This window comes from Orbicella franksi, chromosome 8 (assembly GCF_964199315.1).
Source record: "Orbicella franksi chromosome 8, jaOrbFran1.1, whole genome shotgun sequence".
Lineage (NCBI taxonomy): Eukaryota > Metazoa > Cnidaria > Anthozoa > Scleractinia > Merulinidae > Orbicella > Orbicella franksi.
In genome coordinates, this window is record NC_138152.1 from 26,287,244 (window position 1) to 26,306,029 (window position 18,786).

General features: G+C 38.7%; 2 protein-coding genes across 9 annotated transcripts in view; one reads left to right on the forward strand and one right to left on the reverse strand.

Annotated features, from left to right (window-relative positions):
* LOC145494082 (uncharacterized) overlaps nt 1-951 on the forward strand; it is a 20,203-nt gene extending 19,252 nt beyond the window's left edge. For all 5 annotated transcript variants that reach the window (XM_081473549.1, XM_081473546.1, XM_081473551.1 and 2 more), the window contains exon 4: nt 1-951. This exon is cut by the window's left edge and continues 421 nt beyond it. The gene's annotated coding sequence lies outside the window, so the exon portion shown is untranslated.
* Nucleotides 952-4,364: 3,413 nt separating this feature from the next.
* LOC145494554 (cadherin-23-like) overlaps nt 4,365-18,786 on the reverse strand; it is a 60,211-nt gene continuing 45,789 nt past the window's right edge. For all 4 annotated transcript variants that reach the window (XM_081474047.1, XM_081474049.1, XM_081474048.1 and 1 more), the window contains exons 36-56: nt 18,099-18,294; nt 17,128-17,336; nt 16,249-16,434; nt 16,024-16,128; nt 15,369-15,477; nt 14,985-15,052; nt 14,152-14,205; nt 13,947-14,037; nt 13,257-13,343; nt 12,828-12,874; nt 12,380-12,592; nt 11,953-12,041; nt 11,292-11,378; nt 11,070-11,138; nt 10,892-10,958; nt 10,452-10,576; nt 9,099-9,142; nt 8,544-8,610; nt 7,838-7,903; nt 7,287-7,359; nt 4,365-5,676 (exon numbers count right to left, since the gene is read on the reverse strand). In XM_081474047.1, coding sequence (XP_081330173.1) covers nt 5,515-5,676; nt 7,287-7,359; nt 7,838-7,903; nt 8,544-8,610; nt 9,099-9,142; nt 10,452-10,576; nt 10,892-10,958; nt 11,070-11,138; nt 11,292-11,378; nt 11,953-12,041; nt 12,380-12,592; nt 12,828-12,874; nt 13,257-13,343; nt 13,947-14,037; nt 14,152-14,205; nt 14,985-15,052; nt 15,369-15,477; nt 16,024-16,128; nt 16,249-16,434; nt 17,128-17,336; nt 18,099-18,294 — 2,214 coding nt within the window. In that variant the 3' untranslated portion in view covers nt 4,365-5,514. The remainder of the gene's footprint in view (nt 5,677-7,286; nt 7,360-7,837; nt 7,904-8,543; nt 8,611-9,098; nt 9,143-10,451; nt 10,577-10,891; nt 10,959-11,069; nt 11,139-11,291; nt 11,379-11,952; nt 12,042-12,379; nt 12,593-12,827; nt 12,875-13,256; nt 13,344-13,946; nt 14,038-14,151; nt 14,206-14,984; nt 15,053-15,368; nt 15,478-16,023; nt 16,129-16,248; nt 16,435-17,127; nt 17,337-18,098; nt 18,295-18,786) is intronic.

The following is an 18,786-nucleotide window of genomic DNA, read 5'->3' on the forward strand; positions in this document are numbered from 1 at the left end:
GAGACTAAAAAGCGTTGGTAACGAGAATTCAAAGAAATTCATCATGATGATATTCGCTGAAAGTCATCACGGTGATTTGAAATGCCTAACGTGCGAGTGTTACGATGTACATTGCATTAATATTGCAAAAACCATATAGTTATGGCCCACCTCCCCCCCCTCTCGGGGGCAAAGTTTGCTTTCGTTCCAGTCCGGCCACCTTAACATAAACAACCATTTCAGCGGGTGCTGGTTTTTGATGAAACTCTCGGGCAAGGAATTTCAAAGATGTTTCATTAGTTAAAGGCCTGTCCAAACGGTAAATGTTTGGCGACCAAACATCATCAAACATTGTTCGGTGACCAAACACGCTGATGTTGAAGTGAGTGGCCAAACAGTTTTAAAAAACATGGTTGATCAAACACAGATCAAACTATGGATACAAGCCGCTGAGCGAGAGTGTGACGCATGCGCGCGCCAAACATGTTTGATACGGCTGTCCAAACGAACGAAACATCTCCCATCAAACACTAGAACAAAAGAAATGTTTTAAGTTGTTTGATCGAGGATTTGATGGCCTTCAAATTTTTTCAAACACGACCAAACACGATCAAACACGATCAAAAAACACCAGACAAGGTGGCCAAACGGTAAAATGTTTGGTCACCAAGCAATGTTTGATGCATAGCTAGCACTCGTAAAAGATAACATGTGGCCCCAGAACGCTGCGTGTTTGGAACATTTGTATAATGAAACGTACATTAACTTGCTCCTTAACATTGATGCAATACATCCATTGTTGTCTTTCTCGCTTAACTTTCTCCCCTCCCTATTTTTCTGTTCTCTCAAAGCGTCTGGTGAATGGTTCAAATATGAACGTTTCTGAAAGCAGATAATTTCAGGAATTATGGAGTTTATTGAAGGTCCTCCTGCACCTAAACGAATACGGTGACCCCCCTGTTTTTTTTTTTCAAATTTTAAGTTCTCTTGATATAAGAAGCCAACAGGTAAAGTTTGAAAGCAAATCTATTGTGAGATCTATTTCGATGGAATTACCTTAAAGTCTGTCTTTCCTTGCATTGCGCATCCCTACTGCGCACGATTTTCGCGTCATTTGCGTGCGCAAACGAGCGCGCGTACATACACAACATTCAAGCTAAGCTCGACAGCGAAGTAAATGCTCGCTTTCTCTTAGACGATCGTGGTGACCTATATTTTTTGTTCTATAATTTTGGAGTACAAATTATTACCTTTAAGTTAACTTTTTCAAATAAAATTGAATAGACATGCACTACGAATGCTGCGGCGATCAGTTCCAGATAGAAACATGAAAAATTAGCCCTCGGTAGTGGATCACGTTCCCCCAAAAAATTAGAAGTTGTTCATTACTCGTTGTTGATTTGGAAAGGACGGCTACGAAATGTACAAAGGTGTACAATGCACGTGAGAATCCATTGTTCTCCTCATTAAGCCTTTTGTTTGGCGAAGTTCTCGTTGTCGTTACCGTCGTGCTTTGCGTAAGGTCTCTGTTTACTTTAAGGAAACGAAAACTTAAATTAAAGTTTACTCGGGCAAAATATAAAAAAAAAAAACTATAAAGATTGAGTGGATGTGACCTGTTTTGCACAGCAACCTCGAACAGACGTCACGCACGCTACCCGTCCGATCATCCGCCAGTTTTAGGAAGTCCTGGGGACGAAATTGGTAAAACAATTCCAACCCAGTCTTCTCAACGCAAAGAATATACCCCGTTGCACGTGCACTAGAATTACCCACTTGCCCGTCATTGCCTTTACATGCCATTATGTCTACGCAAGAAGTCCGGGAAGAGGCCTTAGTGAATATAAGGTGCATCGTCAAAGGCTATCATCTTTGCGGTTTTGAGGTGAACGTCGGTGAAGTGTTTACTGCTAACAAGGAAAGGTGAGAACGCGGAAATGCGCTTCATGTTGATTGAAGTCCTAATGAAGTCCTCTGCCAGTCCTCTGTCAAAGCTCACCGGATGTTCCTAATTTACTTTATGCAACCGGAAATTTAACAAACGGAGCATCATGTGACGGTATGAGTTGCTAAAAACACTCTCAAATGAAGAAAACGAGTACTCACCGGGTCGGAAATTCACGCTGAACCGAGGGTTCAGGGCAATCATGAGTCAGCGAGTGGTTCGTCATTCTGGGCATTTACTAACAGCAGCTTTTGTCATTAATCGTATCTATAACAAAATTCTCGATCATGATTGGTTCCCCGCACGCCCATTTGTTACGTAATCGGTGCGCGATCATGTGGATGTCCAATTAAAGGTATCCAATTACAATTATTTTGTAATTGGTTACCTGAAATTGGATACTACGCCATTCATTACGTCAATTACGCGCCCTTTAATAGCTTTCTTCTTGGTGTTTCCTACAGTTTTAAATTAAAACTTTTGGAAAGCGCTACTGACTTTTTCGCTCAAAAGAGGTTCTTTAGACACGATTATTTGGTAATTGGACCATCGGCCTCAAGCTTCGCGCTCGTCCGATTTTGATATTACTTATGCGATTACTTCCTGAATGGTACTTCACTCGGTCCAATTACCATTATAGTTGTGACCCAAACAATATGTTTTCATTTTAGTGCGATCTGTGAGACATATTACAATTACACTCCTTTTTCGTATAACCTTTCACTCGTGTCAGCCCCTAAGGCGCTAACTGTTAATACCTATTTTCCATCTTTTGGGATCGGAATCTTTCCATTTATAGCATAAATCGACCCAAAACACCGGCCCATGATGTCGAGGGTTTTGATAACGAATGTTGCCCCCATGATCGGGGAAATGACTGAGAATTCTTGTGTGTCGCAAGTCACTCGCTTAGTTGCTGCTGCTGATGTTTATTTTATTTTTATTTTTATTTTTTGATTTGCCACACAAACAAAAATTATAGAATTACAGTACAATGATTAGCCTTGTCTTATTATTAGTCACGGAAAGGAGAAAAATTGCAAGCCAGAAAATTAGTAAAATTGCTGCTAGTCGAATTTTAACCTCGTTCCAAGGGGCTGTCTTCTTTCCGCCCTGGAGCGGGAGAGAGCGGAGCGGCTCCAAGGGGCGGAAAAAAGAGAGACCCTGGGAACTAGGTTGGTGGGGTTACTGCAAGCGTGTCCTCGCCCCCTACCCTCCCCACCCCTCGTTCACCTCTCAACACATGGATAACAATATTGCGGCCCCAAAAGACACTTCTTACACTTTTCATGTAGGAAAACTTTAGATCAATGAATAATTACACCGGAAAACAGCCATTAAGGAGTTAAAGTATATTTTATCAACGTCAACGCCCTAAATAGCCAATTTTTTATTGAATTTCCCACAAAGTTCTACTGCTCACCTAATTCTCATTGAATTGAATCCCGCACCAAAAGAAAACTCTCAGCTCTCCGTTTTATGCTTCACATAATTACAAAACATATTCAAAAATTATAAAAGCAAAATATCTCTAGGATCAAAGAATGACAGCAGGAGAAAATACCTTGAAGTCCAAGTTCGGCGACTTGTCACAATATGGCGGGCTGTCGAACTGTCAAACTGCAAAGCAAGCTGGGAAGTCGTATGAAGCTTGCGAGTTACCCATGTGAGTTCGTGACAGATATAATATAGAGACCAAACCTTCAGGTGAAATTTACTGTCTCGAGAATGAGAGAATTCAGAAACATAATCCTGTGGGTGGGTCAAGCATCAAACGACATTTTTTCAGAGAAGATGCAGAAAAACGGAGATAATAGGGAGTTTAAGTAACCACGATGGCCACGTCGAGGACAAAGTCGATTTAAAAGTGATTTCATATTTTACCTACAAATCTCGCAATACTCTTAAGTCATTTACTTTGTTTATTACTGTCAAAACTTTCATGAAACAGAATCCGGCACCCAGTGATAAATTTGAAATACAAATTAAAAAAGTCAGCGTTGTGGTTCACGTTCTCCAGACAACGCAGAATTTGGTCATTTCACGTTTTTGTTTTGCACAGGACGGCAAAAAAATCTACCACGATTGACAAAGCACGTGCACAGCCATTATTCTGCTCATGAAACCTTTTGTTCAGCGACGCTCCCGTCGCCGTTCCCGTCGGTGTTTTCTTAAACTCCCTAATAAGCCGTCCCCGGAAACAAGCCTCCCCGCCCCAACCAAATCTGTCTTGTCCGACCCTGCCTCCCCTCCCGTCCTACGCCGACCACAGTCAATCAGCCCCCAAACCACCTTGAGCTCTCATGAACGAAATGACTCAGGAATTCTTGTAATTGTTGGTTTACATAAAAAAAAAAACAGTCGTAACCGTGTGTGTGGTTTTTCGCGCGTTATTCAGAGAAGTGTTTCACACAAATGTACACACCTTTGTTTGGCTACCGCTTGCAACCTAATCTCTAACAAAAGTCATACAAAATGATTAGACGTTATTATAAATTCACGCGCAGGTCCATTCTGCATTGCGAGTGTCACTGTCGTCATTACAATAGAAAAAACTAGAACACAAATGAATAGGATACATGTTATTATGCAATATTTTATTTACAGTATCTATTATTTTATTTTTGTACAATTTAGCCATCTTCGATGGGGCATCATAACAGTTTTTTCTAATTATTGTTACAAATATTGGAGGTCCAAAGAGGCTGTATTATTTTAAAACAATTACCACACTTATACTGCAGGTCTCAATTTGAGACACGCTTTAGAGTGAAACAAGTGACCTTCATGAGTTTGTGCATATCTTTAAGACTAGAGTAAGATTAAGGCGTAGAAAATACATTGAATTCCACATTAATATGCAAGTTTTACAACTCTACGTAAATTATACTTACATTTGCATCACACTGCACCAAATGTGGCTTTCAAAAACCAACTTACGTTGAGAAAACTACAAGTAGCAAAGTAGCCATTGGCCGGTCAATAGTTTAAGATATTGCTAGGCTCTTGTTTATATTAATGGTTTAGAAGGGGGTTACAGAGTCTAGAGTGGAAAGTGAAAATTTCCACTATTTCTCAGCTATCAATTAAAATCTCAGCCATTTCTAAGCAATTCGTAAATTTGGCAGATCTCAGATCTGTTACCAGTTAAAGTGCTTGTCATTTTTCAACCAACAGTTAACGTTTTGTCCTATTCAACCCATTCAAACCCTGTAGATTGTTGCGCATGCGCCATTGTTTGCGCAGGCGTCATTGTTTACGCATGCGCCATATGGTGCCAGGCAAAAAAGGTGACTCGATAAAACGACCATAACGTACATTAGTGGAACATTATGCAAAATGGAAGAAACCGTAGCCATTCGCAATAAAAGGCAAATTAGCACTACCAATAGAGTCATTTCGTATGAATTTTCTCATTACTGCCTTAATTAAGATACGTGCTCACATAATCTAATAAGGAGTTTTTTTGTTAACTCTGATAATTTATATTTTAAAAAGTAAAAACTATATAAAAGAACCGTATTTTCCTTTCTTAAAATTTCTTAAAAACCTTTTAAAGGGTGCTGACGGCAAGTTGTAGTAATTGCCATTTAAATACTGGTGACTATAAATTTTGGTGAATAGTATTTTCTGTCTGTCATTGGCGAGGATTCATAAGCTTCAGGAGATGGGGGTGATGTAGAACTTTTTCTGCTTCCAGAAAAACTTGCTCCCATTTTATCGTCCTCTTCCCGGCCATCTGTTGAAGATTCCTGCAACAGAGCGATTTCACATGAGTTCACGACGACTATGATGGAATGCATGTTGGTGTTGCCAGGAGTGAAATTTCTCTCTTTTGGAAAATAAGATCTTGGGCGCATTCCATTCAACCTAAAATTCTGGAATGTGGGTCAAATGGTTCAAATATTCACTTGAAAAGTATCTGGAAAGGCCTAAAATTGTAAAATTTCCGAAATGCGACCATTGAACAGAAAGTTCTGGAAATTAAAGGGTGAAAATCAAATGGAACGTACAGAAAATTTCGGTAAGATAATTGCAAAAATTTGGATATAGCTAGCTCGCGAGGTTGTCTTCTTCTCCGGCAATTCTTGAAAATAGCGTTCCATTCGCCACTTGAAATTTCCGGAAATGCAAATTGGAAGTTTTGGTCCATTGAAAAGCGCCTTTGTTTTAAATGTAAAATTTCCTTTAGTACGGAACACCAATATGCCCACTGCCAAAAAGTTCCGTTATGATACATAAAATACGGAGAGACTTTCTAGTTGAAAATTTATCAAGCTCTACCGAAGGATGAGATCACTGAAAATAGGGTCAAATATTCCAATAAATAAGATTCCGTATGCTTTACTCTGCTCGATTGTTTCATTGACATTATTTAAGAGTAAAATTGCCTAGTGTAACTCTTCGTTATAGTCGATTGTAAATATGGGGGCCAACTAGAAAACCGAGTGGTTTACTTGACGCCCGTATTCTAACTTTAATATTTACCAACCGAAAAGATATACTGTAAACATAAAAAGCTGTAATTTTATCTGTAAATGTAAATTGTGAGGAAAAGGAAGTATGTGATGTGATGTGATGTTATGTTATGTTAGACTATGTTAAAAAATGAGTTGGAATGCGTAAGCTAGTTTAGTTATATAAGCTCATTGCCATGCGCAACAAACATGTAGACAAATCTCAGCGCAAAGAATGTAGATGCAAAGATAAAGGGAAACAAGAGAGGAACAAGAGAGAAACAAGATAACGAAAACAGTTAAAGAGGAAACTTTGGAAAAGATGTTAATAGAATAAGGGGCTGTTTCACGTAACCAATTAAGATCAAAATGCGATGATAATTAAATCAGAAGGTGAAACACAATTGGAGATTGTTCATGTTTTGGGAAAAGGGAGTTTTCATTTTTTATGTTTATAACTTCTATGTGTAGCCTTATGAAACAGACTTCTCTGGACTCACGAACACACGTGAAAGAAACGTTTGGTATGAAAGCTAAAATTTTCCTCAATGCTAATGTAGAACGTAAGAAAAATGTGTAAAATCACAGTTACTCGCGCGTGTAAAATCACAGCTGAGCAACAACCAATCACAGACCTCTATAGTGCTAGGTCAGTACAAAAGAATTTTTCGTTCTCTCCTAAGGGGATGGAATTCAGCATTGGCACAAGAAGTGTCTGGTCCTTTTATTGGGGGGGGGGGGGAGGGGAAAGGCTTTTTCGGGGGGGGCTTTTGGGGGGAGCTTTTTTGGTTCCTTTGTTTAGATCTTGTCACAGCCCCTGTAAGAAGAAGATAGCAAGAAAGTAGTGAAGAGTCGTACCAGCAGCAGAATGAACTGGTCGTGGAGCTGTGGTGCGCATGTCATACCTGTGCCTCATACAGTTCTTCTTTACCACCCTCGACTATGTGGAAAGTACCTCCATAGAAGGGCGAGGGCTCGCTGGAAAGGGAAGCGAAAGGTGCTGTTAAAAATGCATAAACCGTTCAGAATAGTCTTTCTTAGACTGACATCAAGCTAGCTATAAGTAACAAATTAAATTAACTTGCTTGATTATTCAGTGTAGCTAGCTTATTATCCCCTGATGCTGTGGAGCGCCAAGCAAACGATTTCAAATTCAGTTTCCTCCACATTCGTTTCTTCTTGTAGGAACACTATGTGTATTAGGATGTTATTAGGCGATCTCTACAGAGAAGCATTGCGGAATTTCAATTTTTTTCTACGTTATGTACCTCACATAGACTTAATAAAATGAAGTCGTGTCATCTTCCTCGAGGTTTGACTAGGTGAGTCACAAGTACGCATAGTATTTTTGTATAATCCATGAGCTGTATTATAAAGTTCCAGGCCAAAAGCGCTTTGCCACCATTCGTTTAAGTTTACTTCATATCACAAAGGGAATTAGTTATACTGCACGTACTTTGCATCTTCGTCATCAGTTCTCAGGCCCCAGTTGTGGTACGGGTCAACCCACACTGGATTTGATCTGGAATGAAACGATATATTTACCTGGTAGTAAGTCACAAGAACGTGCCGATATCCAGCTTATTCAAAACTAACGCCTCATTTGTCATTTAGAATATAATGTTTGATGTAATAACCCCTGAAACGACACGGGGTTTGAAAACGCCTTTAGGAATGGCGAGAACGCGAAATGAACTGCCAGGTCAAGTCTTAGAAAGCAACTATCAAAATTGACAGAGCACAGTGATTAGGAAGTTTTTAATGGGTAATTTAACAGCTGCGTATTTAATTACCTGGCCATGAATGCAAGCGAGGCTAGAGGTGACCTTGCTTTGATACAGACCTCTCTGCTTTTCTCATTTAAATGCCAACTGTTAGTATAAGAACAACTTGATTCACACAACAAAAGCAGTAAGGTCTATCAAAACAAGGTCACCTCCAGCCTCGTTGCCATTCAAAGGCCAGTTCGCTAAGCAGATAACTGTAAAATGGTCTCTTATGTCTCGGACCTCGTTCGAGCATGCCTTACGTGGTTCGTTTGTATTACACGAGATCAACTGCCCTCACTTCAAGTCAAAAAGGTTGGTCGCCATTGCATCAAAAGACGGTGTGTTTGAATTGATTGAAATCATCTCGCAAGTGTCCTTCGAAAAAATACATACCCTTCACTGATGTGCATGTTGGTTGTTGGAAGCGATGTTACTGTTCCATTGTTGACTGAACGAGAACCTGTCGAGTGAGGGAAATGCAGTTAAAAGTTTGCCAAAAAAGTAGGAGTTTTAGATGGTCGAAGGCTTTCAAATTTAAAATTCTTTCAAAAATGGGAGCGAAAACTCTATCGTTCGCTGAATTAATTAACTAGAAGCCCTTTCACAAGTCGCGTTATCTTCTCAGTTACGCACCAACCTGTTGAACCAAGCGGCTGTAAAAAAGACTTAATTTATACTAAATTATTGGTAATATTGGAAAAAGTCCCAGGAAACTATCAAACAGATTGAATCTATTTGAGGCGTCAGTCCGCACACAGTATTTCCACTGACAGCCAAGGACTGAACCCTTACCATGTTACCTACAGTATCGAAACGAACGAAAACGGAACACGCCTGCGAACCGGACAACGAACGAACGAACAAACATACGGACAAACGAACAACAACAACAACAACAAGAAAAAACTGATTTACGAACAGACTAGCAATCCATAATTTCTTGCTCACCTCCGTAACTAGCTGCAGTTGCGGCTCGCAGTTTTCTTTTTTGCCTTAATAAAAATAAAAGGAACAAAGAAAAATTAATGTGTAGCTGAGGTAATTGAAATTCGTTTCAATTAAAGGGCTGAACTGCATATTCCATTAAGAAAAAAAATTGAACTACTTTTATAATTAGCTCCTCAATGTTAGAAAAAAACTGTAATATTTACGTCTATTCTCATTCATTTTTGGACTGAGTTCAATCAAGGTTAAGTCAAATTACATTCCTCATGTGAGCGTTTTCAAGAAATTTGGAGGTTAGAGAAGGTTACCGCGCAGTGATAAGTCAAAAACAAAGAAGGGCTTTTTTGATTTCATACGTACAGTAAATTACATGTGGTGTGTTTTGCTTCCAATTCGTCAATTCTAAGATTTGAAATTTGGAGAAAATTATCGAAGTTATAGGTCTTAACTGAACCCGCTAGAAATTGCACACATTTTTAGGGTAAAAGCGATTATTTTGAGGAAAACAGGAAACTATTGATGAATGTATAGAACAAACATTTTTACATTCAAGCGTCGATTATTCCCTATGAAAAAATACCCCATTCATGATAAATCAGTTTGAATTCTGAACGTATAATTATTTTGATTGCGCACTGAAATCTGATTCTAAATGTTGGAAGGGTAACAAGCTCATTGAACTACTGAGCTGGACTGATGTATGTACTAAGAACAGAGTAAAAGATTATTGACTTCTCCTATGTAATGATCTCTTTGTCAACAACAACAACAACAGAGTTAAATAATATACCGTATGCTATTGTAATATCTTTAACAAAACTTTTAAAATAGCAAGCTATCAATAGACCTTTCCCGCATTCCACTTCAGTGCGTTCGAACAATAGCTCCAGAGCGAGGTTGGGGTGGACAGTTTCATACATTTGCTGTATTTTTGCTCAATTTGACCTCGACTCGGCGCCACTGTTTGTTGGAATGCGGGAAAGGTCTATGAACGAATGTTTAAATATTTTATATTCAAGTGTTTTTTACTAACTATCAAAAACTAGTTCAGCTTGTCTTTTTTTTTCAAATGAAAGCTCTGATTGCCTAATGGAATCTGATTCCAAACAAATGGAGAAGTAAAAATAATCAATGTTCCACTCGATATTAATAAAGGGTCAGGATGTCGGGTCTCCTATGTAATGATCTCTTTGCGAAGATTTATTCATACGAAAATACAATAGCATTTTAATTGTCGCTGAGAATCCCCAACACCGAGGGTTAGTTATAAATACTTTTATGCTACTGTCTCTAATAGACCTCATGGCATCGATACCGAATTAGAAATCAATCAAAATGTAACAATACACCAGGCACCTCTTCCTCAGTTGGCAAACCACACAGCAGAAGATCAAGATGATTAAGAATAAGAGAATGCCCAAGCCGATAACTACAGCCCACACAATAGGGAATTCGTCATCTGTCTTGGGATCGACTTGAGCCTAACAAAATAAAATGTTCATCTTGAGTTTAACAAAAAACATCAGTAAGTCTAAATGATTGTAATAAGGCTACAAGTTCAACGATTGGTGAAGGATCTTTCCTCGGAAACAAGCATAAATAGACCTCAAAGGCCATTACCTGGCATAAAATTACTTCATATTAAACATACGTCTTATTTCTTCTATTTGTAATGAGCGTTCTTAGGTACATACAGCGTAAACAGCTTGTAATAACAGGAAAAAAACAAACAAACAACAGCTCAAAAATTTGTAACATTTTTGAATTGTATAAGTGAAATAATAAACATAACACACCTTCACTTCTTCGATTTCCCACTGCTGGAAAAATTTGAGGTGCTTGTCATAGTTGTTGTCAATTTTGCTAAAGGAAATTGAAAAGAAACAAATAAGTTATTTTGCCTGTGATACATAGCTTGCTGTTTGAAAATGAACTAAGGAAGGTTATCTTATAAATGAGTATATATGTACTTACTCTATGACAATATCTTTATCGACGACTTTATTAGTTTTGGGATCAACAGCATGAAACAGTACCGCTGTCCTTTAATGGCAAAAAAATAGAAAGACAAGAAATCAATCAATCAATCAATCAATCAATCTATCAGTCAATCAATCAATCAATCAATCAATCAATCAATCAATCAGTTAGTAGGTCGGTCGGTCGGTCAGTCACTCAATCAATCGACAAAATTACCTGTCATAATCATATTTTCCATCTTCATCTTTGTAGTAATTTATGTCATCAATATTTATGATATAACCAGTGATATTCTCCAGTATTCTACAAGAAAACAAAACAAAAACTTTTAACATTATAAAGTTTTACTATGGAAACAACTAAGCTACTGTAAATAGCATTTTTCTTAGAAATGTTTTATTTAATCAGGGACATACAAAAAAATACAGCCAATAAAGTTGTTATAAAGGTGCTCAGTCACCATTTAAACAGACCAAATCGTCGACTTACAAACAGATTCCACGTTGCGTAGCATCTGGTCAGTATTGTATCACAGATAATGTCAGAATATGGTTAGATAAAAAAAAAGTAGCACACGAGCCATCAGGTGAGTGTGTCACTGATGTTCTTACCACATTTTGACGTATTTTGTGATCTATTACTGAACAGACGCACAGCAACATGGAATCTATATGTCAGTTTTATACAATAATATTAAGAGGCCAAAAAATGCAAATGACGTCATATATACGTCTGTCCTCCAATAGATCATAAGATGGAACCAATCGAAATGCGAGAATGATTTCACTTATTTGCTTATTATATAAAAAACGTGTGAGATTGACGGTGTCTGCACTGTGTATGAAAATAGAAAAAGATAGAGTTGACACTCATATACCGTTTTAATTCTTCTTGATTTTCCCGAACATATTCCGGAGATCTTCCTGAAATGATAACGGCTCGCTGAATATCTGTGAGCACGTAAATCTGCAAGACAAATGTACAATGAAGGGAAACCTTAAGTAACCAAAACTAGATTATTGCAGGTACTTTAAACGAGCTACGTCACGGCTTGCACATCTTGATAAGTTAAGCCTAAATATTTCAAGTTCCTCGTTTGCAATCCGTGTTCATCTTCTCCATCCTTAACCGTCCTTGTTCCTTTATGATTTATTATGGTCTCTTTGGTGGTTTTCTATTTTAGTGAACTACCATCGTTAGGTTTCCTTCAATTTAAAGGTAATTTTATGAGAGGCCAAAATAACTCAAAATGTCGTTACTGAGCTCTTTCAGTAAAATATTATATGAATATCATAAAGACCTACCTTGACTTCCGCAGTGTCGTTAAAGTAAGGTTCTTCTCCAAAATTGTCCTTCGCAATAACGTTGATGACAAACTCCTCCCCAAACTTGCCGGCGTAAGAAGATTTTGCTTGAATCCAGCCAGTCTCACGATCAATACTGAACTCGTCGCTATCTTTAGTTTGCATGAGCTCGTATGAAATACGGCTATTATTACCCGCATCAGAATCTTTAGCCTAAAGAATGTATAATAATTCAAAATAATAAATAGATAAATGAATATTAATGAGTAAAGAACTATGTAACAAAGGAGATGATATATCAAATAAAACCCAGCTTATATCAGGCGTCTTATCTTCAAAGTCAAACCTCAGAGACTCCACATAATTAATTTTAACTAAATTTGCTATCATATAAAGTTGCAGTTTTATTCAATGCAGACATGTTTAATAATGCTTTTGTGACACTTACGAACACTTGAATTATGTTGCTTCCATGCTTTGCGTCTTCGGAGACTCCTAAGGCGCAAGAAAGGATAAGTGAGAGAGGCCGGTAGCGAGAAACTATAAGAATTACGTAAAAGCTCTTTTTCCACTTCGTAAAAAAACTCTCACGGTATTTTTCCTCTTTACAAACTTTTTTCCATAAACAAACAATTATCATACTACAAATTTTAACCAGAGTTTGAAGATTATCAGAGCTGTCTCACTCAGCTGTGTTTTTGATCAAAATGTACCGATTTAACAAAGCTGGACGTCCCAATGGTGCAAGATTTTATTATTATATTATTATTTTTTTTTGTCAGGGAAGGGAGGTATTTGAGGTAAAAACGAAAATTCAAACTAAGGTTTGCAAAAATCTTCAAGGCAAATTAAGCAGTAAATAAAAAGAATAAGTTACCTCCAGTATATAGCTTCTTAGTGAAAAGGGGACCATTGTCGTTTTCATCTGCAATATTTACAATCACTAACTGCACCCCGAGATCCTCTGTAAATTGAAACATTTTATGTGGTGTGAATTCGAAGAAAGACGAATCTAAAAATCTCAGAAGTTTAATAATTTATTAAGATATTACAAGGTAACTGATCGAAAATGAAGATGAAGAGTTACTACATTCGTGTTAATCCGAAACGCAGATGAGTGTTTTCATATTAAAGGAGCTCAGTCAAGGTGTTTGAGTTATTTTGGCCACATACAAAATTTCCTTTAAATTGAAGGAAACCTGAAAATAATAGTTTGCAAAGATAGAAAAACACCAAAGAGATAATAATAGACCATAAAGGAACAAGGATGGTTAAGGATGGAGAAGATTAACACGGATTACGAACGACAAACTTGAAAACACCGTGATGTAGCTCCTTTATTAAAGACAGAGGAGTTTCAGCTTTGTAAACATTTCGTCAGTACTTGTTTTTTAGAAGAGAGATTAAACACAATATAACGTCTCGAGAATGATTACATATATTGCTTCACGTAATACACCTGGCTATCTAATCAATGCGAATAAAAAAAAAACACAGCGAACGTCGGCGTTACACCGTAATGCTGCTTAATTAGTAACGAAAAGCAGGTTTGATAAAACTGGTTTACCCGGTAATGGTGCCTGTGTCGCGTTAGTCTCATTTGAGCTAGCATCCGGGACCGCTCGTTTGTTTCTTGGCTGCAGAGAGGCTGGATCGAGCTACAATCAAAAGATATGATCTCTTTAAGTTCAAACAGATATATCTAATCATTAAGAGGGCTTCAAATTTGCTTAACTTTTCAATTAAACATTTCAGTTAGAAAGCTAACAAACCTTTACGTTCGACGATTTTATGTAGAGGAAGAATTGTGCACTAGCCTCTCGGTCCTTCAGAAATACAATCAGAAAACCAAAGATTAATAGTAAATACCGTCAAAGTAATGGTAATATACACCCTCTGGCAATGATGCAAAAAACAGAGAACTTCAAAAATGGCAAGTATTTCAAAACTGGGCGAGTCTAAAGGATCATTTTTAATTTGTCTTAAATTTAATTGGAATTTCGATTTGCCTCTCTTTGTATTTGTCAGTGGAACTGTCTTCCTACCTGTCTGCCTGACATTTTTCAGTGTCGGCGACCTTGAGTGTGTGTCTGTCTGTGTCCGTCTGTTTGTCGGTCTGTCTGTCTATCGATCGATGCGTAGTTTTTGTTCAAGTTTGTGTTTCTTTTTGTTTTGATGTTGATATAATGACAAGCGCAACTCATTACACACTTCATCACTATGTTCTTACATACAGTGGAACCTTGATATAACAAAGGGCCCAGGGACTGGCAAAATACCCTCGCTATAAAGCGGTTTGGTTGTATCGAGGTTCTTCTCCATATATTTTACTATCACTGAGGCGAGGAATATCGTTCGTTATACCGAGGACTTCGTTACATCGAGGTTCGTTAAATCGAGGTTTCACTGTATCAGGGCAACGACTTTTCACATTAATTTATGATGATCGCAAAAATTGCCGATCTATTTCCATACCATCATTCATAAGGAAACTCCCTCCTAAAAATTTAAATCCAGCGAACTTTATTGAAAATAATGTAGCAGAAAACAGCTGCAAACGCGCAAACCGACAGTACTGAAAGAATGTTTACAACAGAATACTTACAACAGGTCGAGTGGTTGTTAACATTCCAGTTGTCTCATTCAAGGCGAACATGTTTCCACTATTTCCACCTGCAAAACAAAAAACAAAAAACAGTCTCTAACTTTTACAGTAAGACAAAAAAATATGCTTTTTTAAAAGAGCAGTTCGAGAATAGTTTCTTCCTCCCTGTTGATAGAAACTAATAAGTGACTGAACATTTTGTAGATACGTTCTAAAATGAAGTGAAGATATGATTATTAATTTCTATCTTCAATACTCATGTAATGACTTAGCCAGCGATTGCCAAGTTAATGGTGACCGGCGCAGAGAATTGAGACAAGTCTCAAAACAGCCTGCGATTTCCGTTAAAGATTTTTTTTTTTATCTTTAACAATAAGTATTTACTTTTTATGTAATAATAAATAGGTCCAGCCTGGTCGGCGTCGTAAGCTGCTATCGTCCCAACTTCAGCCCCAGCTGGAAGATTCTCACCAACTGATAAGCTGACTTGACGCTGAAAACAAAACAGAATTGGAAATGTTTCATTGGACTTATCAATACAGCGCGCAAAAGCCAGAAGCACTCAAATTTCTGTCACTCTCTGGAGATCGAACGAAAATATTGGGGTATAAATATTAATAATCCGTTCTAGGCGCAAAGGTACTGAGTCGGAGAGCAGCGCAAACAAGATTAGTTTACTGTGGGAAATTATAGGACTAGGGATACAAATGCGGTGTTCACATGCTCAGATCATTAAATTGATAATAAAAAACGTTTTCTCTAGTTTTCTCCACCATGACATACACTGCATTTGTATGCAGTTTTACAATTTCCCACTGTCTTCTTCGTAAAAATGACATTGGTTTAAAAACTCGATATCTTTTTACTTCTGTTAAATCTTAAATCATCTCCGGAATCAAACGATCTCTATTTTCAGCGTCATATGCAAAGATACATAAATGTTTCCTAGCGAGTATCCGAAAAATAAAGATCTCTAAAGCCCCTATTTTTAGAAACAAAAATAAAAGAGCCCTATCAGTATGGTTTTAATGGCTTGTACCTCGTTAAAAACAGGTACATTGTCGTCAATGTTCTCCAAAGCAATTGTTATAGTCTTCACGCTTGACCGAGGGGGGCTTCCAAGGTCCTGAGCTTCTATAGTGAGCTGCACAAAAATAAACCACATCATAGGATAATTAGGATGAATTCCAGACTATGCAATTTTTTTTTAACAAGTCAAGTAAACGAAGTCATTGGTAGCAGTTAGTGTTCGGTTTTCCCTAACCTTGTATGACTTGGGTTCTTCATCATAATCGAGGCTCTTCGCTGTAAACAGCTCGCCACTGGTTTCATTGAGCTCAAATGTTCCGTCGTCATTTCCACTTATGATAGTAAACTTCAACTGAGCGTTAACACCAGTGTCTTTGTCCGTGGCATTCATTGTCGTGATGAGCGTACCAACTGTCGTATTCTGAAGAGAAAACAACAATTGTGTTTCTAGTGAACGATAGTTAAATGCTTTGTTCTTTGCACTGGGTCACTGGGTCACTGGGTCACTGGGTTACTGAGTCGCTCGGTCGCTCGGTCGCTCGGTCGCTCGGTCGCTCGGTCGCTCGGTCGCTCGGTCGCTCGGTCGCTCGGTCGCTCGGTCGCTCGGTCGCTCGGTCGCTCGGTCGCTCGGTCGCTCGGTCGCTCGGTCGCTCGGTCGCTCGGTCGCTCGGTCGCTCGGTCGCTCGGTCGCTCGGTCGCTCGGTCGCTCGGTCGCTCGGTCGCTCGGTCGCTCGGTCGCTCGGTCGCTCGGTCGCTCGGTCGCTCGGTCGCTCGGTCGCTCGGTCGCTCGGTCGCTCGGTCGCTCGGTCGCTCGGTCGCTCGGTCGCTCTGTCGCTCGGTCAATCGGGCGCTCGGTCACTCGGTCACTCGGTCAATTAGTCAATCAGTTAATCAATCAATCAATCAATCAATCAATCAATCAATCGATCGATCGATCGATCGATCGATCGATCGATCAATCAATCAATCAATCAATCTTTGACAATCCTTAGGGAGAAACTCAATTCGCTAATTTTTCACGGAGGCCCTGATGAATTCCTTCATTATATATAAGTCGGTAACACGAGGGTCACAATGTTGTCATTGTAATTGACAACAAAGCCAGATTACATACCTCAAGCACAGAGAACAATGTCTGTGTCTGTATTTCTGGAATTTGGTCATTGGCGTCCAGTATGGTAATATTTATCGTAGTTTGATTGAATAGAGGTGGCTGGCCTTGATCAGTGGCAGTTACCAACAGACTATAAAAATCCCTCACTTCCCTATCCAAGGTTGTGGCTTTTGACAACTCTCCGGTGACGTTGTTTAATATAAACGCTCCTGGAAAAGGAAATAGCTCTATATTAGCAAAATGATGTGGAGACTGAGGGCTTGCGTAGCGTGTGAGTGATTTAATTCGGCGGCGGAACCACGAACGTGAACCGCAAAGAGCACTTCACCTTGTGGCTTCTAAGCTCTCGTTACGTTAACCGTCGCTAAAACAGAGTATTCATACGCAATATCCCTACAAGTTATGAAGGCTGGTGCTTATAGGGGGTTTCCAGGCAGCAATATTGGTGTTCCCAAACGATAGGAAATGTTTACAAATGAGAAGAACTCATTTCCTAAATAAGAGAAGTTTCATTTTCTTTTTGTCAAACACCAACAGGGCCGCCGTGTCGTCATTTTCAACAGACATCATTGAAGTAACGTGTTTGCAACAACCATATACATCCAAGAAGACCTTCTATTTGCTATGTGTTATCGGCATATGGCAGAAACGAGAACGCGGCCAATATCTAGCCATCTTGACCGAACAAGCTTGGTCAATAAAAAATTTATTATATAGACTTTAGTGACCCTTAGGGAAAAATTTTCCTTGCGGGACCCAGTGCGTAAGATAGCACCATCTTGCCCGCTCGGGTAGCCAATCACAGCGCAGGATTTGGTTCACTTTTCCCGCCCTGGGAGCTAACCATATGATAAATACATAAATATCATCTTTCTAAGAATATTCGAGGTGCTTTTCAGTAAAATTTTAATGATTTTTCAATGAAGGTGAACACTCATTTCCAATAATTTTTATGAAATCACTAAACACACCTTCGTCGTTTCCTTTAGTGATTGTATAGACGATTTTCGCATTGTCTCCTTCGTCATCGTCCTTAGCGGAAATTGTAAGTATTTTCCTGTCCCCTGCTGGTTCCAGTTCTCCGATGTCCTCTATCACTGATTTGAGGTAGGACTGGGGCTCAAACATTGGTGTGACGTCATTGACATCCCCAACCGTAACAGTCAGCTGCAATATAGAAAGAAAGATTCTATTTATTTTACCAGCTGTGTTGTAAAACATTAGAAGTAAGGTGAAACAAATTCAAGGATGTATTAAATTGAGGTATTTTCCACCATAAAAACAATTAATCTGCGCGAGGTAACATTTTTTTTAATAAAGACAGCTATAGCTGACTTTACAATTCATATTTTTCATAAACTGGCAAAATTACAAATTAACTTGATTGGTTAGCATTTGCTAATTTTTTAGCAATTATTTTATACCCAACAGATTAAAATTTAAGCCTCACTGAAGACCTGATATCAGATAACAGCAAGTCCGGATTGACGAATCCAAATGAGGTATTTGTCCTCCTCTTTAGACTCTAACCTCTTAGCCTGCGCATGCGCAACAGACGTTTCCTTTCCTTTTCCAAAAAAGCACGAGAAGGGAACGAGGCTACCCCCTCCCCACTTCTTCAATTTTTGCTCTCCTAAGGCGTGCTCCTTTGTTCGCTCG